General features: G+C 37.9%; 3 protein-coding genes across 3 annotated transcripts; 1 reads left to right on the forward strand and 2 right to left on the reverse strand.

Moving 5' to 3' along the window:
- Positions 1-751: 751 nt before the first annotated feature.
- On the reverse strand, positions 752-2,408 carry LOC122073464 (1-aminocyclopropane-1-carboxylate oxidase homolog 3-like). The gene is made up of 3 exons (XM_042638056.1): positions 1,697-2,408; positions 1,293-1,614; positions 752-1,213 (listed from the first exon to the last, which is right to left on the reverse strand). The coding sequence occupies exons 1-3, from the start codon at positions 2,305-2,307 to the stop codon at positions 962-964; spliced, it is 1,185 nt and encodes a 394-aa protein (XP_042493990.1). The 5' UTR covers positions 2,308-2,408; the 3' UTR covers positions 752-961.
- Positions 2,409-11,400: 8,992 nt separating this feature from the next.
- LOC122072923 (rubisco accumulation factor 1.1, chloroplastic-like) lies at positions 11,401-13,228 on the forward strand. The gene has a single exon (XM_042637362.1). It carries the CDS (start codon positions 11,500-11,502, stop codon positions 12,946-12,948), a length of 1,449 nt encoding a protein of 482 aa, XP_042493296.1. The 5' UTR covers positions 11,401-11,499; the 3' UTR covers positions 12,949-13,228.
- Positions 13,229-15,576: 2,348 nt separating this feature from the next.
- Positions 15,577-20,199, reverse strand: LOC122073121. Its single transcript, XM_042637650.1, has 5 exons — positions 19,974-20,199; positions 16,569-16,683; positions 16,367-16,456; positions 16,160-16,258; positions 15,577-16,044 (listed from the first exon to the last, which is right to left on the reverse strand). The coding sequence occupies exons 1-5, from the start codon at positions 20,039-20,041 to the stop codon at positions 15,943-15,945; spliced, it is 474 nt and encodes a 157-aa protein (XP_042493584.1). The 5' UTR covers positions 20,042-20,199; the 3' UTR covers positions 15,577-15,942.
- Positions 20,200-21,520: the final 1,321 nt, after the last annotated feature.

Raw genomic sequence — 21,520 nt, forward strand, 5'->3', positions numbered from 1 at the left:
GACGCGGTCAAAATCCTTGCAACCTCTATCAAGTAAGCAGCACATGTCCTTTCCTTAGATACCACGTGTTCTTACCCTACTGGGCAATTAATTTGGCCGTATCACCACCACTGCTGAAATTTCGATTGTTTAGTCCCATTCATAATCAAATTAACAACTGCACATGAGTCGCTCTAAATCCATAGTCTCTTGGAATCTTTTTATTTAGCATACTCTAATCCTAAAAAGAAGGACGAGAACTCAGCAAAGTAGTTTATTTAGATTCTGAGGAATTTTGAAAAAGAACAAATCAAATTACCAATTGACTTTATGAAAGTACCTGCTGCACTTGTAAAACCCAGATTGCCGAAAGAGCACCAATCAATATGAGATGCCAAAAAAAAAAAAAAAAAAATTAAAATCAAAACGAATAAGAATTCCCTATCATATTTGATCTTCTAATAAGAATTTATACGGTATGAACCATTAAGGCTATGTTTTGTAGCCAAGAGAAAAAAAGAAAAGAAATGAACTTAAAAAGAATTTAGAAAAGAGAAGAAAAGAAATGAAATGAAATGATAAGAAAAAAAAAATGTATATTTGGCTACATAAAAGAAAAAAAAAAGCTTTGTATATTCTTATAAAAATTTTGCATATTCTTATATTTCTTGTATTTTTGGTAAGATTTTTTTATTTTTGACAGTAAATGAAAACTTCACCAATCTTAAGGTGAATTTTGAAATTCAAAAAATAATCCCAAGAGCAAAGAGAATTTTTAAACAATAAATAAAGAAATAAAATCTTTACTGACAAAGCTATAATGTCATTGACTTAATGGAAAGAAACCAAGACTTCCTAACAACCCTTTATATAGGAATACAAATAGTTACAATACCCCTCACCCACATACTACATATGGAAAATAACAACAAACCCTAAGCCATCAGTGTCACTCATCCTCCAAACTCCAAAAACGAAAGTTTCAAAGCTTGAAATGTGGCAAAGGAGAGGTGCCATCAAGTCCCTTGGATGAGAAGTGTGTGATATAATCTTTAACAGTGGTTTCCCTGTAGATGGGTGGTTTATCAATTGACAACAACTCCTTGATTGGCCCAAAAACCCTTGTGGATGGTTGGACACCTGTGGTAAAGAAACACCCAGCTGAAACCCTTGTGACTCCTTTGTGAGCTATTACTCGATGTTCAATACTCTTAAACCTGTCATTAGATACAAGCTGCCCAAAAAACCAAAATTAAGAATCAATTAATCTTACAATCAGATCAAAAATGAGGGAAGAAGCAGACAATTCTTACTTGCAGAAGATCACCAATGTTAATGATTAAAGCTCCAGGAATTGGGGAAACGTCAACCCATTGGTTCTGAAGAAGAACTTGAAGGCCACCAACATTGTCTTGCAGAAGGATCGTGAAGAAGTCAATGTCTGCATGCTTGCTAGTGCCAATGGTCAGTTCTGGTTCAGGGCAGGCTGGATAGTAATTACAGACAAGAGAAGAACCCTCAGCACAACCCATGTCTACCAAGTGTTTGGGATTTAGCCCCAAAGCCTCTGATAACAACTCAAACAAAGTAATCCCCAAGCTCCGTGCTTGCTTCGAGTATTCAAACATTATATCTCTACAAACCAATCAATCAATCAATCACCATAAGTTACTGATTAACATGCTTGAAATTATAGACTTTGATGATTTATGGTTACCTGCAAACCAGAGGAAGTTCTTGCGGATCGAGAGGCTGAGGGGCCATTGGGAAAAAGAAGGTGTCTCTCCAATCAGCAGCGGGAGACTTGAACAGATGCAAATTGGAGATATAGACGACCTTCTTGCCGATGATCTCGCGAGTATAGAACTGTTTCTTGACCTCCGTGTCTTGCTCGTTAAATCTTCGAACACCTTCTAGCATCTCTTCCAATAGTTTTACAGGGATACCATGATTCACTACCTGGAAGAAACCATATGTTTCCGATGCTCGCCGGATCTGGTCAACGATTTCCTTGCTTCGAGTCAGAGACTCAGTTGGGTTTCCATTAAATTTGAAATCGAAGGTGCCCTCCTCCAGGTTTAAGTCTATGACTGGAATTGTCATTTGGGTCTGATGGTGGCTCTGAATGGAACCCAGATGATAGGGTAGATCATGGAGAATTTCGGGTGGGTGGATAAAGATACGAGGGACCTTATCCAGGCCGGCATCGATGAGACCCTTCACACCTGCTTTAGTTTCATCGAATTCCCTTTGCTGTTTTACTCGGTCATAAATAGGAGTAAGAAAGGTACCACCTGAAACTTCGTCGGCGACGGAGACGGCAGCCATTTAGATTCAGAAAGGCAGGTAGAACAGAGAATTTCTTCGACTCTGTGACCTGAGGTTAGTGGCTAACATGCATATTTATCAGTGGCTTACCATTGTTGGAACCTGGAGGGAAGCTACCACCACAAAGTCAGATCTTTTTCCCAAGAAATTAAAAACGTGCTCGAATTCCCCTTTTTTGTTAGACTCGGAAATGACTAGGCTGCTTCCCTTTTTATTTTTTGTTGAACAGGGGTTAGGCAGTTAGGTTGAATAAAAAAAAATATAATTTTTTTAAGGAAAAATTACTTCACTCCTCTACCCTTAGTTTATATTTATTAAAATTTTATTATGTTCCATTCGCTTCATCATCACTCTCACTTTCTTATCTTTATTATTTTTTATAATATTTTCTCTTTCCTTTTCCTTTGAACAAAATAAAAGGCATTGGATCATAGTTAATAAATATGTGTATTTCTATCGTATCCAAATATTTAATTGTCAAATCTGTATTTTTACGTATAAAACGTCAACTATAATAAAATACATATTTTTTAAGGGATGCTGAATTAAACATATATTTTTTTCATATTTTCCCGTATCATTTGTTTTAATAGTCTTTCTTATTTACAAAAAATAAAAAACCCCACACCCTTCCCAATTGAAATTTCAAACCTAGAGAAAAATGTAGGAATACTCCTTGTATGCTTCCTTAACCTAATATTCATTTCAACCAATCATGAAGAGGGTCTTTTAAATTTTTTTTTTGGTTTAAAATCCTAATTACATATATGTTTCATGGTATTTATATATATATATATATATATTCATATTTTTACTTATAGAACGGCGATATTAAACACGTATCGTATTATTGTTGCATGTGTTTTACTACGTTAGATTTTTTTAAAGTATTATTGTCAATATAACCTGTTCAACTGCCGTATATATCTGTTCTCATATCATTGTCATTCCCAAACTTAATAACTATGCATTAGAGTGACGTTCGAGTTGGGAGAAAGAAAAAAAAAATCCAAAATCATGTTTCGTTCAGTCAAAAACCGAACTAGACCCATTTCTATTTCAATCTCCAATCTAATTCAGTCTAATTCTAACTTCTAAGAATTAGCTAAGAGCAAAATATCGAAGGGATGCTCTATCCACCGGATGCTTTCAGCCTTTACTGAATAGACTTCAAAGATAGATCAATAACCACCCTCGTCCCTTGGTGATCATTCCCTTTGCTTGAAAATTTTAAGAAGATAGAGAACACAGGGAGAGCAATGATAAGGGGAATAAAATAGCAGAGCAAGGGAAGGTGAAGGAATTGGAAGGATAGGAGTTATCTTTTTTCCTTTCCCTTCTCTTATTTCATTCATCACCGATGCTCACCCTTTTAAATCTAATTTAACACTGATCTGAATGCCACAAACTCAGTGTTGCCATTAACAGAAAGGAAAGAAGTAGAAGATGAAAGGCGGAGGAAGAGTGAGAAAATGTTAAGAAAATTAATTAAAAAATAACAATAATACGAAAGATAAGTAAGGAGATATAACGAATGGGATGAAAAAGGGATAATCCATGCATGTGAAAAAGATGTAAAAATTAAAAAACAGAGGAATATCCCCAAAAAAAATTAAAAATGGGAGAATATTAGCAATTATAGGCTAGGTGTAGAGGAGCGATAATAATTATCCATTTTTTCAATATTATATGAGGATCTATTTTAATCACAAGGACCAATATTTTTTTTTTCCTAGTGCAAAGTCAAATAATATCCCTATTTAACAATTGGCAGAGATGACAGGATCTAAATTAATCACGTGCCAAATCAATCTTTGTTTTTTGTATTTGGACATATCTCATGTGTCTTGTTGCAATTGTGACCCTCTCACGTCATTGAGAGGGCCCACACCCACAAGCACAAAGCTTAGGCGGTGAAATGAGAAGAAAATCTTCCACCGCCTCATAGAAAAGTCAAACTTCGATCTCTTCCCAAAAAATAAAAAACGTGCTCAAATTTTGTATTGGCAAGGAATGACAAAATAAGATTAAAAACGTGCTCAAATTTTGCATTGGCAAGGAATGACAAAATAAGATTAGGGTGTAAGGATCAACCAAAAAATTATGATTTCTTAAATGTCATATGACAATCTATTCTACCATATGGTCAAATGATATGTCTATTTTAATTGTTGGTAGAGATGACAGGGTCTAGATTAGTCACATATCAAATTTATCTCATTTTTTATATCTTATTAGGATCATGATCCTTTGAAGTAATTGAGGGGTTCCACATCTACATGCCCCATAGCCTTGGCATGAAAGCATTTGGTGGTGTGAAGGAAATCTTCCATTACCTCAAAATAAAGTCAAACTTTGATTACCCCTTCCCCCAAAAAAAAAATTAAATAGAAGGAAAAAAAAGGTACTTAAATTTTCCATTGTTGGATAAATGAGCAAAAAATTTCTTCCTGTAAGTGTTGAGCTAGTAATAAGCATCCAACGGCTGAGGCCATTGGGGTCAATCAAAATATTATGATTTTTTAAATGTCACAACATGAAATGATATATGTCTATTCTAACTATTGAAAGAGATGACAAGGTCTAGATTAAGCATGTGTCAAATTCAATCAAATATCTTTTTCTATATTTGCACACATCCATGTATATCTATATATTTGTACTAATACTTTAGACATTGTTGTATATTCTCCCAACTCTGAGCTAAAAAAGACAATTTAAACTGGAAAAAAAAAAAAAAAAAAAAGTGAAAATAGATGACTTAGATTGTTATTTTCATAAACATCATACCAATAAGGGCACGAGAATGGTTTCATCATAGGCCCCAGATGGTTAGAAAACGGGGATAATTGTGTGAAAAAGCATGGGAAATCAATAGTGTAGGGATCTTCTCTTTTTTTTTTAAATGCGAGATCAATATCAATTTTGTTTTGGGCTACAAATCAATATCTATTAGGTCTGCTTTTTGTGCATGATCATCATGCATGTACACAACACTTTGACCCTTCGTGCAGTAGAGGGAATAAACAGTATTGCACACACTCCCTCTTTCTTCCAATCTGACGATTGAAGCAATGTGCACATATGTGCATGGTTGTGCATAAAACCTTATCGTCATATGAACTTAATAATCTATCATGAACAAGCACCACCACTTCATGCCCCAAAGAGTGTTTCCCTAAAAGCCCACAAATTTCAATCACTGTGGCGGCACAAGCTATCAAGATAGGTTAATTATTGGATTAGCCCTTTGTCAAATTTTAGACTCAAATTCAGTTAAATACAATTTTTTTACAATAAAATTCTGTCAAAAACACCCTCATGAATATCTCTAACTCCATGTAGCGTATTTATTTTCTAGCCATCCATTCATTATCATACCCTCCTCATTATTTTGCTACTTTATCAATTCTATTTAGGTTAAAAATTGACATGTGACTAAGGACCTTGGGGTTTACTAGTTAGCAATATTTAGGTCCCATCAACATGCCACATGTCAAATATTTTGAATCATAACGAGGACATTCCCTTGGGATGTTGTCAGATATCTTAAATTTGAAAACTAAGTGTTTGGGACTAGAGAAAAGGAAAAAAAAGAAAAAATTGGCAATCCTTGACATCGAGAAGGATCAAAACTCAAAAAGGGTTTACATTGATTTAAAAACAGAATTTGTTCAATCACAAAAGAAAAGAAATATCAACAATTTGAAAAAAAGGGAAGAACTCATTTGTGCAGCTCAGGTTTAATAAGTTTATCAAAGTTTTTATAGGTAAAGTTGTGTCAGATTATTGAGAGAACAAACCTCACTGTCGCCTTCTTGATAAGAAAACTTTCAATCTATCACCTGTATGAAATATTCCTAATACTTGAAACAAAGAATGTTAGAAAAATTGATTGGTTGAGTCGTGTCACTTGACATTGTCCTTAAGACCGTAGATGTCCCCTATGGTGCAATCGGAAATATTACAAATCGGCCTCCAAGATAAAACAGCCCGATGGCTCCCCCAGTAATCGTGCACTCGACTACTGGACCCCTTCGAATGCTATAGGATTGTGCTCAAACTAGAAAACAAAACACCAAAAAAGGGGCATGTGAAATCTAATGAAACTCAAGAAAATCAAAGCTTGACAACACACTTGAATGCTTCAAATGACTTGTTTGTGTTTAACAAATGCTAAAGCTCCCCCTATTTATAAGACAATTTGGATGAAGAGTAAAAGAAAGGAATTAAAGAACTTTAAAATCAAAGTGAATAAATTGATACTTAAAGATATGAGATTAAAGATCTCTAAAAAACTAAAGAATTGTTTCCTCAAGAAACTTCTGTGTAGAGACATAAAGTGTCTCAAAAACTTTAAAGAGAAATTGCCTTAAGGAGCTTCAAAGGATAAATTACGTACTAGCAATTATAGTATTTAATAACCATTTTATGGAGAGACTTAAAGAATCTCCAAAACTGAAAGAAATACATAATCCCTCTAACTTCAACAATAGGCTACATAAACATACTAGCCAATTAAGAAGCAATTAAGGGGAGATGTAAATAAACTTAAAGAAAAACTAAAGGGGCAAGTGTTTTGAATCTTAATTTGTTTTTTAAAACTTGCATTAAAAATCAACAGTTTTCATCTTTCATTTTTCCACTTGGAATGAAGATCAGTTGCATACATAAAATTCATAGTTTAATTTAATCGAACAATCTCCCATGTATTGGTGTATGCATTCCCTATATATTCATATATACCTATGGTACTCTGACCACTACTATGCATACTCCCAGAGTCCTAATTTTTCAAACACCTCTGTTTATAGCCACTTGGCCAACTCTATTTTCTTTGAGATTATAGATTTGATTTAGGGGACCTCTGGGAATACCTATAACCAAAATTTATGCCCTTATTTAAGCCATTTTGAATGTTTTATCTTCTAGCTCAATTTCAGAAGTTATTTATTTTCAAGGAAAAATGATGGCATGCACCTTCTCATAGTGTCTCTCTCTCTTGTTTGACATGTGTGCAGACAAACCATTTTGTCGCCTTGGGGATGCGTAAAAACATGATGATAAAAAATTTTAGAATGGTTTGTGGGGCCTAATTTTAAGTGGAGAGTCTTCTAATCTTGAATCTAACAATCTATAAAATGATTAAATTGACCCTTGTAAGGTTTGATCGGCTAAACAACCTTGGGATTAACCCAAACTGTGCAATTATGTGTTTTTTATTATTAAAACCCTCAATACTAATACAAGATGAAAATGAGCGTGTTTTATTCATTATTTTATATGGGAGGAGGTTAAGTATACCACTGGCTTTTCTGAAATTACTGGCTCAACCAATGGGTGGGTTGGAATAGAAGGGGCATATAGGACTTTTACAATGAAAGAGGAAAGGAGATAGACACAAATGTTATTTCCATTTTATATAAATTACTTTGAAAAGGCTCAACTCCCAAAAACACATTTCAGAAATTTTTGCCAACCAAACTAGTGTCAGATAAGATATGTACCCAATGGAACCGGCTCCTCTCCAATGACTTGGGCGTCCAATCATCTACCTTCCACCTATCCAATGGCTGGAGTGACTTGGACATGCATCCTAACACCTAGAGATACGTGTCCAAATCGTTCCAGCCATTGGCAAGGACATCTGATTCATAATTTTTTGACATATAGTTCGAAAAATATAAATTTCCAAATTTATAGGTTTCATTTTAAAAAAAATTGAAAAATCAATTGAACCACAAGCTAACCTGGATGAACCATGGGAGCTGGACCCAAGGACCAGCCCTTGAACCACCTTAGGAGGAGCCTAGGCCACTCAATGTAGATCTTCCAAATTGGTCGCTCAAGCCACTCCAAGGGGAGCCCAAGCCACCATACCAATAACCCATTCAAAGGCTGGGAGGATTTGGAGACGCATCAATGTGTTGAAAGGTATTGAGATGCATGTCCCAACCCTTCTAGCCCTTGGAGGGTTCCCCCCCCCGGTTTAGATCAACATTCCCTAAGGGGAGTTACCATCCTTGGGATGGGCCAATCGTCCCTTGATCCCGGAACTGAAAAATTCCTAGGGTTATAGTGAATTACTATCAAAATCCTACCATTCTTAGTGAAGGGAGTCCTTAATACTATGAATAGGGTACTACCCTACATTCTAAAACACTGAGAGAGAACCTAAGAAAATCCAAAGCAAGCAACACAAGAGAGTGAAGAGGGAGACCAGAGAGTAGCATGATGGGAGAAGTCCCTGTACACTTAACTACTCTCCTTCTTCTAGTCCTACTTCAAGTGTTCACAGCCTGATTTCTGGGCATCCCCCGATCCCAAGGGCGGTTGTCTACGAAGGTATCAAATCCTCTTCCTCCCTTTCAATTTCAGCAACTTTATTTGTGCTTTGGTTAGGGGTTGTAATGTAATTTTATAGGCATTATGCCGCAATTCAGGAGTAGTGGAATCATGTTTCTTTCGTTTTAATTGCATTTCTATGCACTCTCAAAGTGATACATGTTCAGTTGAAATTGGCAATCATCACTTTTTATCAAATACATTAGTTAGTAGCTCAATTCTAAGGTCCGCAGATTAAACTTGAGTTGAATGTGATATTATGAGAAATTTAGCCCTTCAAGTTAGGTTCATGTTGGCAAAAGGATCAAATTGTTCAAAATGAAGTTACATTCACATTGACAAAAGGATCAGATTGTTCAGAATGAGAGAAAGAGAGATATGACCAGTTAAGTAGTCATTGTGTTCAATAACTATAATGTCTCAAAAAAAAAAAAAGGTAATTGGAACATGTTTAGTAAACAAAATAGGAAAACTACATGATTACCCACTTTTGGGTTTTCATTTACCAAATTAACCACTCTAGGTTTGCTTTACAAAATTATCCACCAGTTTGGGTTTACAAAATTACCCAAAACATTATCCCACCCTCACACTCTTTTTTTTTTTTTTACATTTTTACCCCTGCTCCACCTTTCCTTCCTTCTTCCCCACTCCGCCCTGCAACGCCCCCTGCTTCCCTTTCCTCATTTTCCTCTTCCTTCTCTCTCCCCTTCACAACCTGTGCAACTTTCCCTTCCCTATACACCCTCATCATGTCCTTCGCTGCCATTGACAGTGCCGCTTCTATTTGTCTCTGCCACGCCAACTCTTCTCTGGCGCCCAAAACTGTCATTGTCGAAGTACATCTTCTTATAGCTTTACCATTAGAAAGAGATTTTCTTAACGTCCTGCAAACAAGAAAAATCTTAAGAACCAATCTACCCAAATACCTGCATTGATGGAGATGGTTACATCTTCTTATTTGTTTTTTATTGCTTGCAGCTTCTCATATAATAGAGTTTGCATTGAAGCAGAACAGAACGGGCAAGATTTGATTCCTTGCTATATAGTGTTTGTTTTGTCCCTTACCCGCCATCTCTTCCCTCTTGGCAGAATCGTCTCCTCTTTCCCCTCCTCGGGTTCTTGAGATGGTCTTCTTCCCTGTTTCTGTTTTTAATTATGATTCATTGTTGCAAATCCAGAAAAATTAGGCTAAGGAAAATCGATTTCTACCAATTCTGGATCCGAATTGGATTCCTGGTTCTTAAACCCTGGTATGAGCTGCTTTTGAGGCATGTTGTATCATTTGATACTAACACTAGGTTCACTAAGGCTATGTTTGGTAGCCAAGAGAAAAAAAGAAAAGGAAAAAGAATCTAGAAAAGAAAATAAAATAAAATAAAATAAAATAAAAGAGAAGAAAAAAAGAAGAAATGTTGAGAAAATAAAAAGAGTATATATGTTTGGTTACCAAGAGAAGAAAATAAAAGAAAAGTAAAAAATTCAAAAAAAATTGAATTTTAAGAGAGATAGACACATAGGAAATCGTTATGTAATCATTCATTTTTTGTCTTATTATGATTTCATATTTTCTCCTGTGTTTCTTGTGTTTTTGGCAAGAAAATTTTGTGGGGAGCAAAAGAAAATTTCACAATTCCCAAGGGGAATTTTGAATTTAAAAAGGGAAATCTTCTCATGAGTGAAGACATACCAAGTGCAAAGAAAAATTCTTAACTCAAGGAAAAAAGTACAAAAATTGTACTTTTTTTTCTTTTCTTTTCTTCTCTTGGCTACCAAACAGAGCCTAAACGTTACATCGATCATTAAGTCGTATCTTGGTCGTGAGGATTGTGACAGATGCTGGTCGTGACATGGGTGGGATGAGGCGCAGTTTTCAGTGTGTGCCGATCCACTGAATCCTTTGCCTATTGGCAGTGCCTTTTCGATTTCCACCCCGTGAACATTTCATTCCTATCATGTAAGTTGTAGGGACAGTATGACCCTTATGCTTAGACAAACTTGAGGCTAAAATGATTGTCCCACCCCTCATAAAAGGTAGAATTCCTACCTCTGTTGATGTTTTTATTAGAACTTTTATTGGCCCATGTGCTGGTGTAGAAGCCATGCTGTATTTTAGGAACGTCTCCCATTTTGAAAATATGAAATCCACTTATAGAGTTGTAGTGATACCTTTTTAAGACCACTAAGGCTGTGTTTGGTAGCCAAGAGAATAAAAAGAAAAGACAAGAAAAAAAAATACACTTAATTTCTCCACTTGGTATTCAGCTTTTGAAGTTCAAAATTCCTTTTGACTGTGTTTGGTATCTAAGAGAAGAAAATAAAAGCCACGAGAAAATATGAAAACATAATAAGACAAAAAATGAATAATTATACAATGATATCTATGTGTCTATCTCTTTCTTAAAATTCAAATTTTTTTGAATTTTTTTATTTTCTTTTCTTTTCTTCTCTTGGTTACCAAACATACATATTCATTTTATTTTCTCATCATTTCATTTCTTTTCTTCTCTTTTCTTTTATTTTCTAGATTCTTTTTTCTTTTCTCTCTTCTCTTGGCTACCAAACATAGCCTAATTGATGGTGATATATAATTTTTCTTTCCACGCTAACAGCATTGGAAACCTTTTTCCGTATACGTATATTCCAATCACATGGAGGGCAAGAGGGTATTTTCTGAAGAGGGAGGAGAGTGGGGTGAGGATGACAGCGTGCCCAACCTTTGGCCAGGCTTGTACCCATACTACGGCTGAACACTGTTGCTGAGGATAACTGCAGAAATAAAGAAGATAAGCTTTCTCTCTCTCTCTCTCTCTCTCTCTCTCTCTCTCTCTTGCGTTCCATCATTCCATGATTCTTTGCATAGTTTCACAGTCCAGCACTTCCACAACCATGCTCTCTCTGAATACCAACAAGCCACTCTCCCTCTTCCACTCACAACTCCAGTCTGGTTCTCCATTCCTTTACCAGAACCAACAACAGCCACCACCTCGCCTGCTTCACTTACGCAACCTTAAACCCACCTCCACCTCCACCTCCACCTCCACCACGCTCTCTGTTGCAGCAGCTGCTGCAGGCACTGGCAGCGCCGCCTCATCAAAATCACCATCTTCCCCATCTACCAACCAACTCTACCAACCCTTCCGCCCACCTCCCCCCTCTATTCCTTCCCAATTCCGCTCTCTTGGAACCGATGGCCGTCTCGAAGTCCTCCAGAACCGTCTGGGACTCTGGTTCGAGTACGCCCTTCTAATCCCCTCCCTTTATAAGGAAGGCTTCACTCCTTCCTCTCTCGAAGAAGCCACTGGCATCTCAGGGGTCGAACAGAACAGCATCGTCGTCGCTGCCCAAGTACGTGACTCCCTTGTTCAATCCAACTTCGACCCTGAAATTATCTCCTTCTTCGACAACGGTGGCGCCGAGCTCCTCTACGAGATCCGCCTCCTCAGCGCTGCTCAGCGCGCCTTCGCCGCTGCTTACATCGTCCAGAATCGCCTAGACGCACGCGGAGCCCAAGAGCTTGCTCGAGCTATGAAGGATTTCCCTCGCCGACGCGGCGAACAAGGGTGGGAGAGCTTCACCTACGCCTCCCCGGCGGATTGCCTCTCTTTCATGTATTTTAGGCAAAGCAGGGAGCACCGGGAACTGTCGGAGCAGCGGAAGTCGACGCTTGAACGAGCATTGGAGGTGGCTGAGACGGAGAATGCGAAACGGAGGATTTTGGATGAATTGGAATTGAAATCTGATGGGGGAGAAGAAAGAGAAGGGGAACTTGCGGTTACGACTAGGGTTCCCGTAGTGAGATTGAAAATTGGAGAGGTTGCAGAGGCCACTTCGGTGGTGGTATTACCCGTCTGTGAAGCAGGTGAAGGAGAGAGAGGGGTATTGGAAGCTCCTGAGGAGTGTAGAAGCGAAGGTGAGTTTGGGGTAGTGGTGGCCGAGAAAGGGTGGAAGAGGTGGGTTGTTCTGCCGGGGTGGGAGCCCGTGGTGAGACTAGGGAAAGGAGGGGTGGTGGTGGCGTTTGCAGACGCGAGGGTTTTGCCGTGGAAGGCGAATCGATGGTACAAGGAGGAATCAATTCTAGTGTTAGCTAATAGAGAGAAGAAAGATGTGGGAGCTGAAGATGGGTTTTATCTTGTTTCATCTGTAGCAGCAGATGATCATGGTGCTCTAAAGGTGGAAAGAGGATCAGAACTGAAGGAATTAGGAGTGAAGCAGTGTTTGGGAAGTGTAGTTTTGGTTGTTAGGCCTCCTAAGGAAGAAAATGATGATCAGTTGCAGGATGATGATTGGGAGTGAAAGTGACCAATAGCCCAATACATAGAAGGGTCTTTCTTTTCCCCTTCTCCTTGTTTACAAATGGAATAAGTTGAAATTTAGTACCTTTGTTCAATACATGTCACATTGCAGTGCCACACTTTTGAAGGGGATGATTAGATAGAGTTGATTGGGAATCCATGTTTTGATCTCACTGTGAATGTAAGCTAGATTGGATTGAATTATTTGCCCTTTTTGTTTCTAATGTTTGTAACTTCTTGTGATTACTTTGATATTAAATATGATGAAATTATTTTGCAAATTTATCTTGTTTTTATCTTAGGCATAACTGTTTCATGGTTGTAATTTTTGTGCAGAGCAGCTCTAATTTTACATTGTTTCAGGCAAATGAGTTGTACAGTATATTGGTGTGTATTCCTCTACTGATTGAATGAACTACCAGTAACCAGTTTTTCAGTCGCAGCATGCTCCTCATACCACAGCTGTTCTTGTATAACCTTGAACATTAACTATGAAAGAGTTAAAGATTGATAGAGATACTTAAAAGGAAGTGTGTTGCTGCACCTTAATGAAGATCCTCCATTTCATCAAGATGGTTGCTCTATGACTGCTATTGCCATGCGAAATTTCTCTTACTCATTTAGTAGCTGGTTCACAAATTGCAGTTAAGGGCCGGTTGTGATGTTAAACCCTGCCTCTTTTGCAGAGTTAGATCCTGCCTCCATTGTTAAAGGCATAATTTGTTCCCAATTCCAAACTTCAGGGTCATAGACTTCTTTTGGTAGTCCAAGAACGCCAGTAATGCAGCTGCTTTCGGGCATTTGGCATCGCTATATGGCCAACCCCAAGGTAGCAGCACCTTAATTGTTCCAAATTCTGCACTACCTTTAAGTGTTCATGGTAACTTGCATGTTTATCTTTTGGTTACATACTTTGTTCAAATTGAAACTCTATTTTTAATCAGGACAAGAAAGAAGAAAAGAAAGACAAAAAGAAATACATGTTTATCTTTGAATTGTTCTCTCTAGCACCTATTTGAGGTTGAACTAATGCATAAGTTTCATTAGGATTTCCTTGCTCTTTGTTTCCTCGAAGTCCTGAGTTCATTTTCTTCAGAAAGATTAGTCCATGTCAAGCATTTTCTCTGTAATCTTTAACTAGTTTTTATATATGAAGGTTATGGTATTGTACGAATGAATCTTTTCTGCAGAAAGTTTGTTTGATGGATATGATAATTAAAGTAGAAGGATGATACAATGAAAAGGTATCCCAGCTCATTTTTATTGTTGGCAGCTTTGGTACTACTTTTCCAGCCCTTGTCTGCTCCCACATAACTATCCTTGTCTGAGTATATTTTGTTGCAGCTAGCAAAGCCTACCTACTAAATGTTGAGAACTGTTTACCACCCAGCTTTAATCCTTATGTATCACATCATTTTGGTCATTGTAGAACTACGGATTCTAATTCCGTCTCTTGCTAAGCAGAATTGCTTTTATATTTTTCTGTCTTTGTCATTCATCTCCTCTCTCAAGGCTGAGAATTGTAGTTACTTGACTAGTCATAGATGGAGAGAGTTGTTCTTAACTCATTAGGTGCAAATTACTGGTGGGATTATCTGAACTAAAAGCAGAATACACTATTTCATTGTTTCTGTAGCTTACCAAGGATCCTCATCTATTTGCTGTTTACCAAAAAATGTGATTGAAAGAACAAGCATTTGATAATGGAGCAAGACAGTGTTGTATGGCGAAGAAGCTGTCTTCGGAGTGGTGCTTTGTTGATTTATTGGCAATAAGAATTCCTAATGTTGATTCCAAACAAGCTATGTATAAGACAGTCGTGTTGATTTCTAATCTCCAATCTATCCATGGAACAAGGAGAAGAAGATCCAGTCCTTTGGAATTGCAGTGTGCAACATCTTGCTAGAGGATAGTGTAGGACCCTCTGCATAACCCATACTCTCGTCGTGTCAATGCGAGTGGTACTCTTTATTCACCTCGGTGTCGAGTGCCCTGCTAATTAAAGCTGTGTATCCCTTGAAGCATCTCCTCCAGAACAGAAGAGGGAAACATAGCCCGCCTGCCGTTTCTGTTTCATCCCTGACATTCCTACGACCTCTTCAAGCCAAGCTGCATCTTCATAAATGCCTTGGAGATCTATGAACGGAATCTCGAAGCGGGTCTGGTTGGAACCCAGGACTTGCCATGTAGCTCTTCCAAGGGTTGCCTACAAGGCCTTTAACACTAGTTTTTGAATCCTCAAGTTCCTCCAATTCTCTTCTTTGGTCATAATCCGATGAGGTGGTTCCGTGCAACTTCACCCGTGCCAGAGACCACCATTTTCACACCTTTGGTGTAGGGCTGTGAGCTAGGATATCAGCAGAACTTGCATCAACTGTATCAAATTCCCTAACTTTGTTTCTATAACCATGCCCTGTATGCAATGACTGATGAGAAGCAACACCAACCATACCCCCACCCTCCCCAGAAAAAAAAAAAAAAAGGGATTTACTTGTTGGAGAGCTGTGTCACGTTTTAAGTTCCCCGTATCAGGTACCAATCCGATACTAATCCTAGGACGGCATGTATCAGTGGATCGAGCAGTCGCAAAGCAGCACAAATACTTAGAAGACAACAGCATAGACCAATGTACCCCAAAAAATAACTTGATAACAACCTAGTAATGTACCAAAGTAGAAGAAACTTTTACTACATAAGAAAACTCAGTCTAAACCTCAATTTGAAAGGGAGGTCATAAAGTGCCCATAAGCAGCAAAATTACCTCCCCTCCACTGAAAAAAAAGATCAAAAAATAATATAAAAAAATGGTCCGATACAAGAATACAGAAGCAGAGATCCCCAGAAATACCACCAGTTAGATCCTTGCTTATAAATATAATCGTGTGCCAAAAGACCAAGAACTGAAGCCCAACAAATTTCTTGCATCAATATGCACTTCCTAATTCCCTCCACCAGATATTCCGTTCCTCCCCTGTCTGCTGTTCCTCTCCTGTTTTTAACCCGTTTTTGTTTTTGGAGCCTTCTTCTTGGGCTGCCTCTTTGGGACAGAGTTCTTCATACCCAGGAAAAAGAGTATTGCCCCAAGAAGAGCCAAACTCTGCAAAGGGAAGGAAATTACAAAGATCAATATGAAGCCCGCTCAGGCAGTAATACAGTTATGACCAACTTTGACTGAGTGAATAAAAGCAAGAAGGCAAAACAGAAAGGCTAACCTGTGTAAACTTGACAAAAAGTACACCAAATTCTTTCTTGTCAGTATCATAGTTGTAGAAGTCATACAAAATAGGAGTTGCAAGCAACTGATGAAGAAGCTGCACCAGGATACAAACAGGGTCATTACTGTCGAATGAACATAAAACTGGTTTACAAAATAATAGTATATACCACACTATAGGATATTATGAGATAAAACTACGGACCAGAAGATAAGCTCCAAAAGAACTGCCAAAGATGAATAGAATGCCTCCAATCCCCTTCAGAGCAATAGTCGCAGCTACTATATGTTTAAGCTGCAAATAACCTATCTCTCAGTTACAAATCAAAAAATGTGGCTACAGCCCAATATAAAATGCTTCATTAAAATAAATAAATAAATAAATTTATAGGAAGAAAATATCTCACTTCAACTTGCGGAACTTGCACCCCAAGATGGGAGGAAACATGACCAGTAAAAACATTGTACTTTGGTCTAAGAGCCTTTGCTGCAGGCCCTCCATCAACGCCAAATTCATTAAACCTAAAACCAGTAGCAGCTCAAATTTAGATCAAAATCAAAGCATCTAGAGATATTATTTACGTAAAAAATAAACTTATAGCCATGCTCACAAATATTGCATAGGCAAAATTAAAAAAATCCAGTAGCGACGGCTAAAGAAGCTAAGTGACATTATTTTGTTAAGTGATCACAAGGCGTGAAACTTTTCCTTCATCAGCACCTCATTGAAATACCACTTCAATAGCAGAGGCTCATGATGCCCCATATGATGGTCAATAGTCCCCAGTAAAGAGAAGCAACATCGAATAATGTGACCGCACTACAAGACTGAAAAGGCAAGGATATGTCTGGAACCCCCAAAACTGTGTCTGAATAAGGGGTCTTACTGGTGTATCGTAAACTCCTCTAACATAAATGTGATAGAAAGCAGACGAGAAGGTAAACTTGGTTGGCATTTCTATGGTTGAGCTTTTCCTCATCCCAAACAACAAATCCAGGAAATTATTTTCTCTCTTAATTTACTTTGTCCTTAGCCAAGGCAACAGTCAGACAGCCCCTATCCACAAGAGCAGTGCGACCACTTGTAGTCAAAACTTAATGGACACAAATATACCCCATGCAAGCAGTAGGCTTTATTCATGGGGAAAAGTGATGGATGAGATCTTGCAAATAGAATCAATCAACAATCAATGCACTTTACTCACAAACTTGTATAAAATTAAGGCTTAGTAAATAACTTTCTCAAGCAATTGATAAAACAACTGATATCTGGCTCAACAACATTAATGATTTCACAATGAGAAGTATTAGTGGAGCCCATGGATATGCAGAACTGGTGAGCTAAAAGCACAGAATGTTGGATATTGATCACAAGGTGATTTGAAATAAGACTTTCATCCAGACTTTTGCAGGAGGGAAAAAAATTTATACAACAACCTTAGTATTTGACTTGGTACACGTATATTGTAGCTAATCCATCAAAGCATCAATCATGCAGTGGGCTCATGTTTATAGAATCTATGACATCCAAACCATTTTCTGTTGATGCAAATACAACATCAGATATGAAAAGTCTAAGGGAAAAAATGCCTCACACCAATATGCCAATCCTTCCAACATTTATGTAAATTAACCTTTAGAGATCTCTAATTCTAAATACTCAATCCATTGGTTTGCCAACCAAAATAACCCACCCATTGTACCTCTCTCACTCCCTCCTCTTATTTCTATGACAATATTTCCTTGTCAATCCATAGAGAAAATAAATCTCAACTTGAGAGAGAACAACAAATAAGAAGTTTAATGATTCTTCCAATTACACATGAATGATATTATTAAAAGCATACCAAAATAAAATTTGGATCATCCACCATAACGAGGATTCAGGTTCAAACATCAACAGTTAGGTCAGAGGTACAAATGCCATAGTCACTCAGACAGGCAACACAATTGGACTATTTGGACGATGTAGTAAAGACATCAAACTGCTTCATCTCCAGCTTAGAAATCATGCTTCACGTAAAACGACCATAAAGCTTCAAAAGGTAAATGGTGGTTGAGTACTTTCCCATGGCATGGTTTTTGGCCAAGCAACAACCACCTTTTCATTTATGACATTAATAATAATACTATTAGATCAAACACCAAGAAACATGAATAATAAAGAGACAATAGATCCGTACGACACAGAGATTTAACGAGGTTCACACACCAGGGTGGTGTGCTACGTCCTCGGGCAAAGAAGAAGATGATTCACTATGCAGAAGAGAGATTTACACCCTAGCAACAGCGAGGAAAAACTCGCCCTGAAACCCTAGCTGCGTGAAAACCCTAGAATACAATGACTTTCTCAACAAGCAACAGTACATTATATATACTCTAAAATCGTGGGTCGACCCATCGGGTCGCGGTCGATCCGATCGAACCATACCCCGCACCCCCATAAGAGATCAATGATGGGCTCCGGGCTTGGGCCTATCGGCCCAACCCCTCTACTTCCATCACAGATCTCAGAAAAATTCCCATTCGGGTCGCCACCAAAATATGTCGGATCGGGTCAATCTTCAAAACGGGTCAAGAATTCGAGACAAACTTAACAAATACAAAATCACTTTCCACTTTATTAAAACTATGCGTGATTAAAGAATCTTCATGATGATCTTTTACATTCAATCTTTGGTCCCTCCAAAGTTAAAGCAATTTAGAGGGAAACATCCAGCAGGAGGTGGTGAATACACATTGCATGCTTCAGAAAAAAAGTTAAAATCATATCCTCATCTATCACATGCACAATGGAAATGGGGAATCAGTAAACAATTGCCCCGTTCACTGCAAGTATACTGGGGAAATCTAGTGAAACCACTTCGATTTCTTAAGTCTGCTGCAAATTCTCAAAGAAGTACCATAGACCTCCAGGAGAGTAATTTCTGGTCCTCTTCACCGGTAGATAAACACCAGAAAGAACCAAATGGCCTAATTTGGAGAAAGAAAGTATACGACTTTTCAATATTAAAAGTTGAGCAATTGTTAGCAGCACATGATTTAGTAATAAGGGATGTGGCACTGAACCCAATCCCCAGTAAAGAGGTAGTCAAATTATAAATCACCCACTCATATACAACTCACTGAGTTACTGAACTAGATCATCACAATACATCTCAGTCGATAAAGAAAAACCACTAACAACAAGCATGCACCCAACTCCGACTCAATAGAAAGACAAACCAAGAGGCAATTCTCAGCAACAATTGTTTGGTATAACCAACTCCGATCCCTTCAGCCTCGTCAATCAACACTACAAAAAGTATAAACTAAATTCGCGGGGATGATGCGAATAAGCAAGAATTGTAAACTTGCTGCATTAGTATGAAAAAAAAAAAAAGTAAACAGAGAATAAAAAAAGTCAACTTCAGTATCATACTGGTCCAAACATATCAAGCACTAAATTCGCCGATCAATCAAGTCAGATCCATAAGATTGATTGTGCTATGAACTTAGATCACGCAGCAAGACAGTGAAGAACAAAGTCCATCCCTTTGAAAAAAAAAACAGCTTAACTTAAGCAAAGTATTTAGTAAGGCTATGCTTTGAATCTACCAGATCCGACCACCAGCAAAAAGGAATTCTAAAAATCTACCAATACGGAATAAAAACCCTAACTATTCCACCGACAACCACATACAAATGACAGAATCAATGAAAAATTCTAAACGTAAACAGAGCTTTCACGAGCAGAATCCATGAAATAGCAGGTTAAGATTGATTTTGAAACAGATCCGTTGACGAAGAGACGCGAAGGGAGAAAAGCTTACTCTTGCCACGCAGAGAGGATGAAGACGGACGCGAAGACAACTCTTCCCAAGAACGAAGTGAACCCCATTGCCGTATGGTCGAGTGGTGTAGAGAAAAAATCGCTCACCCCAAAATCTCTCTCCCGAGTCCTGAAGCCTTAAATTGGAAGCAAGACACGAAGGAGAGAAAAAGGGCAAAAACAGAGGAGGGGATATAGACAGACAAAGGTCCAAGATGTCTTTCGAAAAGCGATCGTTCTACTTAAAAAACGGGGCGCGTAAAAGACCCTCCGTCTTTGAAATAAGAAAACCCTTGAATCTCTGGTAATTTTCGATAATGCCACTAACGCTTTGGGTCGTTAATGGCAGTTCACGTGGAATCATGGTTGTATCACCTACTTTTTCCTCTCCAGTGACTTTAAGGCTGTGTTTGGATGCCCAAGAAAAGGAAAGCAAAGAAAAGAAAAGAAAATAAAATAAAGAAAAATAAAAGAGTAAAAAAGAAGAGAAAACTATTCTCCCTTTATGTTTGGTAAGGAAGTATAGAAAAAAAAAGAAAAGAAAAATTAAATAAATTTTTATGTCGAATCCTCAATGCGTAACACATTTATTGTATTAGGTAAAACGATGCATAGATTTCCCAATGCACAAGCATGTGGTTTTTGTTAAAAGTGATTTTTTTTATTCGTAATCGATAAATTATTATAGAATAGAGGAGAGAGGAGTCTGAGGGTTCTATCATCTGTGAGGGTCGGGTCTATGGCTGAAGAGTGCAGAATGATCTGAAAGTGGGTTTCTACTTTTTCTAATAATCACTTCTCCCTCAAGCTCAACCAAAAGCCCTTCAGACTTGATGGTGGTAATGTTGTAGACAGTGTGATTGTAATGTCAATAATTTTTTTTTTTTCGCTCTACCTTGCAAACACCGGAATAAGGGTGTCATTCTAGCCGCTGACAACAGGAGAGTCTCCTTCTTTCTCTCTCTCTACTGTTTCTTTATCCTCCCCCTCTTTTCTCCAGAAATTCACAATTGCCCCATGAAACCCCACTCCTAGCACAGCATCTTCCCCTCTCTTTCTTTCTCACTAAAATTCTCATTCCTCCCGCACACAAAACTTGCAAGTTGTTTCTTTGGTGCCAAAAGAAAAGAAATAGGGTTCGTTAATTTTGATCGGTTCTTCAGTTTGTAAAGGATTGATAAGAAAGTGGTGACCACTGCTATTTCTGAGATCCGTATAGTGTGAAGTACATACTCCGTCGGCAATATCAGGGGTGACCGTTGCTATTTCCGGCGAAATTACCTGGTTCAATCTCCCCACCATTCTCTCTCTCCACCCACCTTTTTTCTCGACCATACCAAGTTATCTCATCATGGAGACTAGATAAATTTGCTGTCCGTGATAGAAAATAGCAACAATTCCAAGGCAATTTCATCATAATCAAGGCAATTTTCAAATTAAAGTCAAATAATCTTCTATGGCTTTATTAAGCAACAAACAGCAAGAGATTTTGAAAGGTCGAGCAAACCGTACAATTTTTGTACAATTTTTTTTTTCCTTTTCTTTTCT

This window comes from Macadamia integrifolia, chromosome 3 (assembly GCF_013358625.1).
Source record: "Macadamia integrifolia cultivar HAES 741 chromosome 3, SCU_Mint_v3, whole genome shotgun sequence".
Lineage (NCBI taxonomy): Eukaryota > Viridiplantae > Streptophyta > Magnoliopsida > Proteales > Proteaceae > Macadamia > Macadamia integrifolia.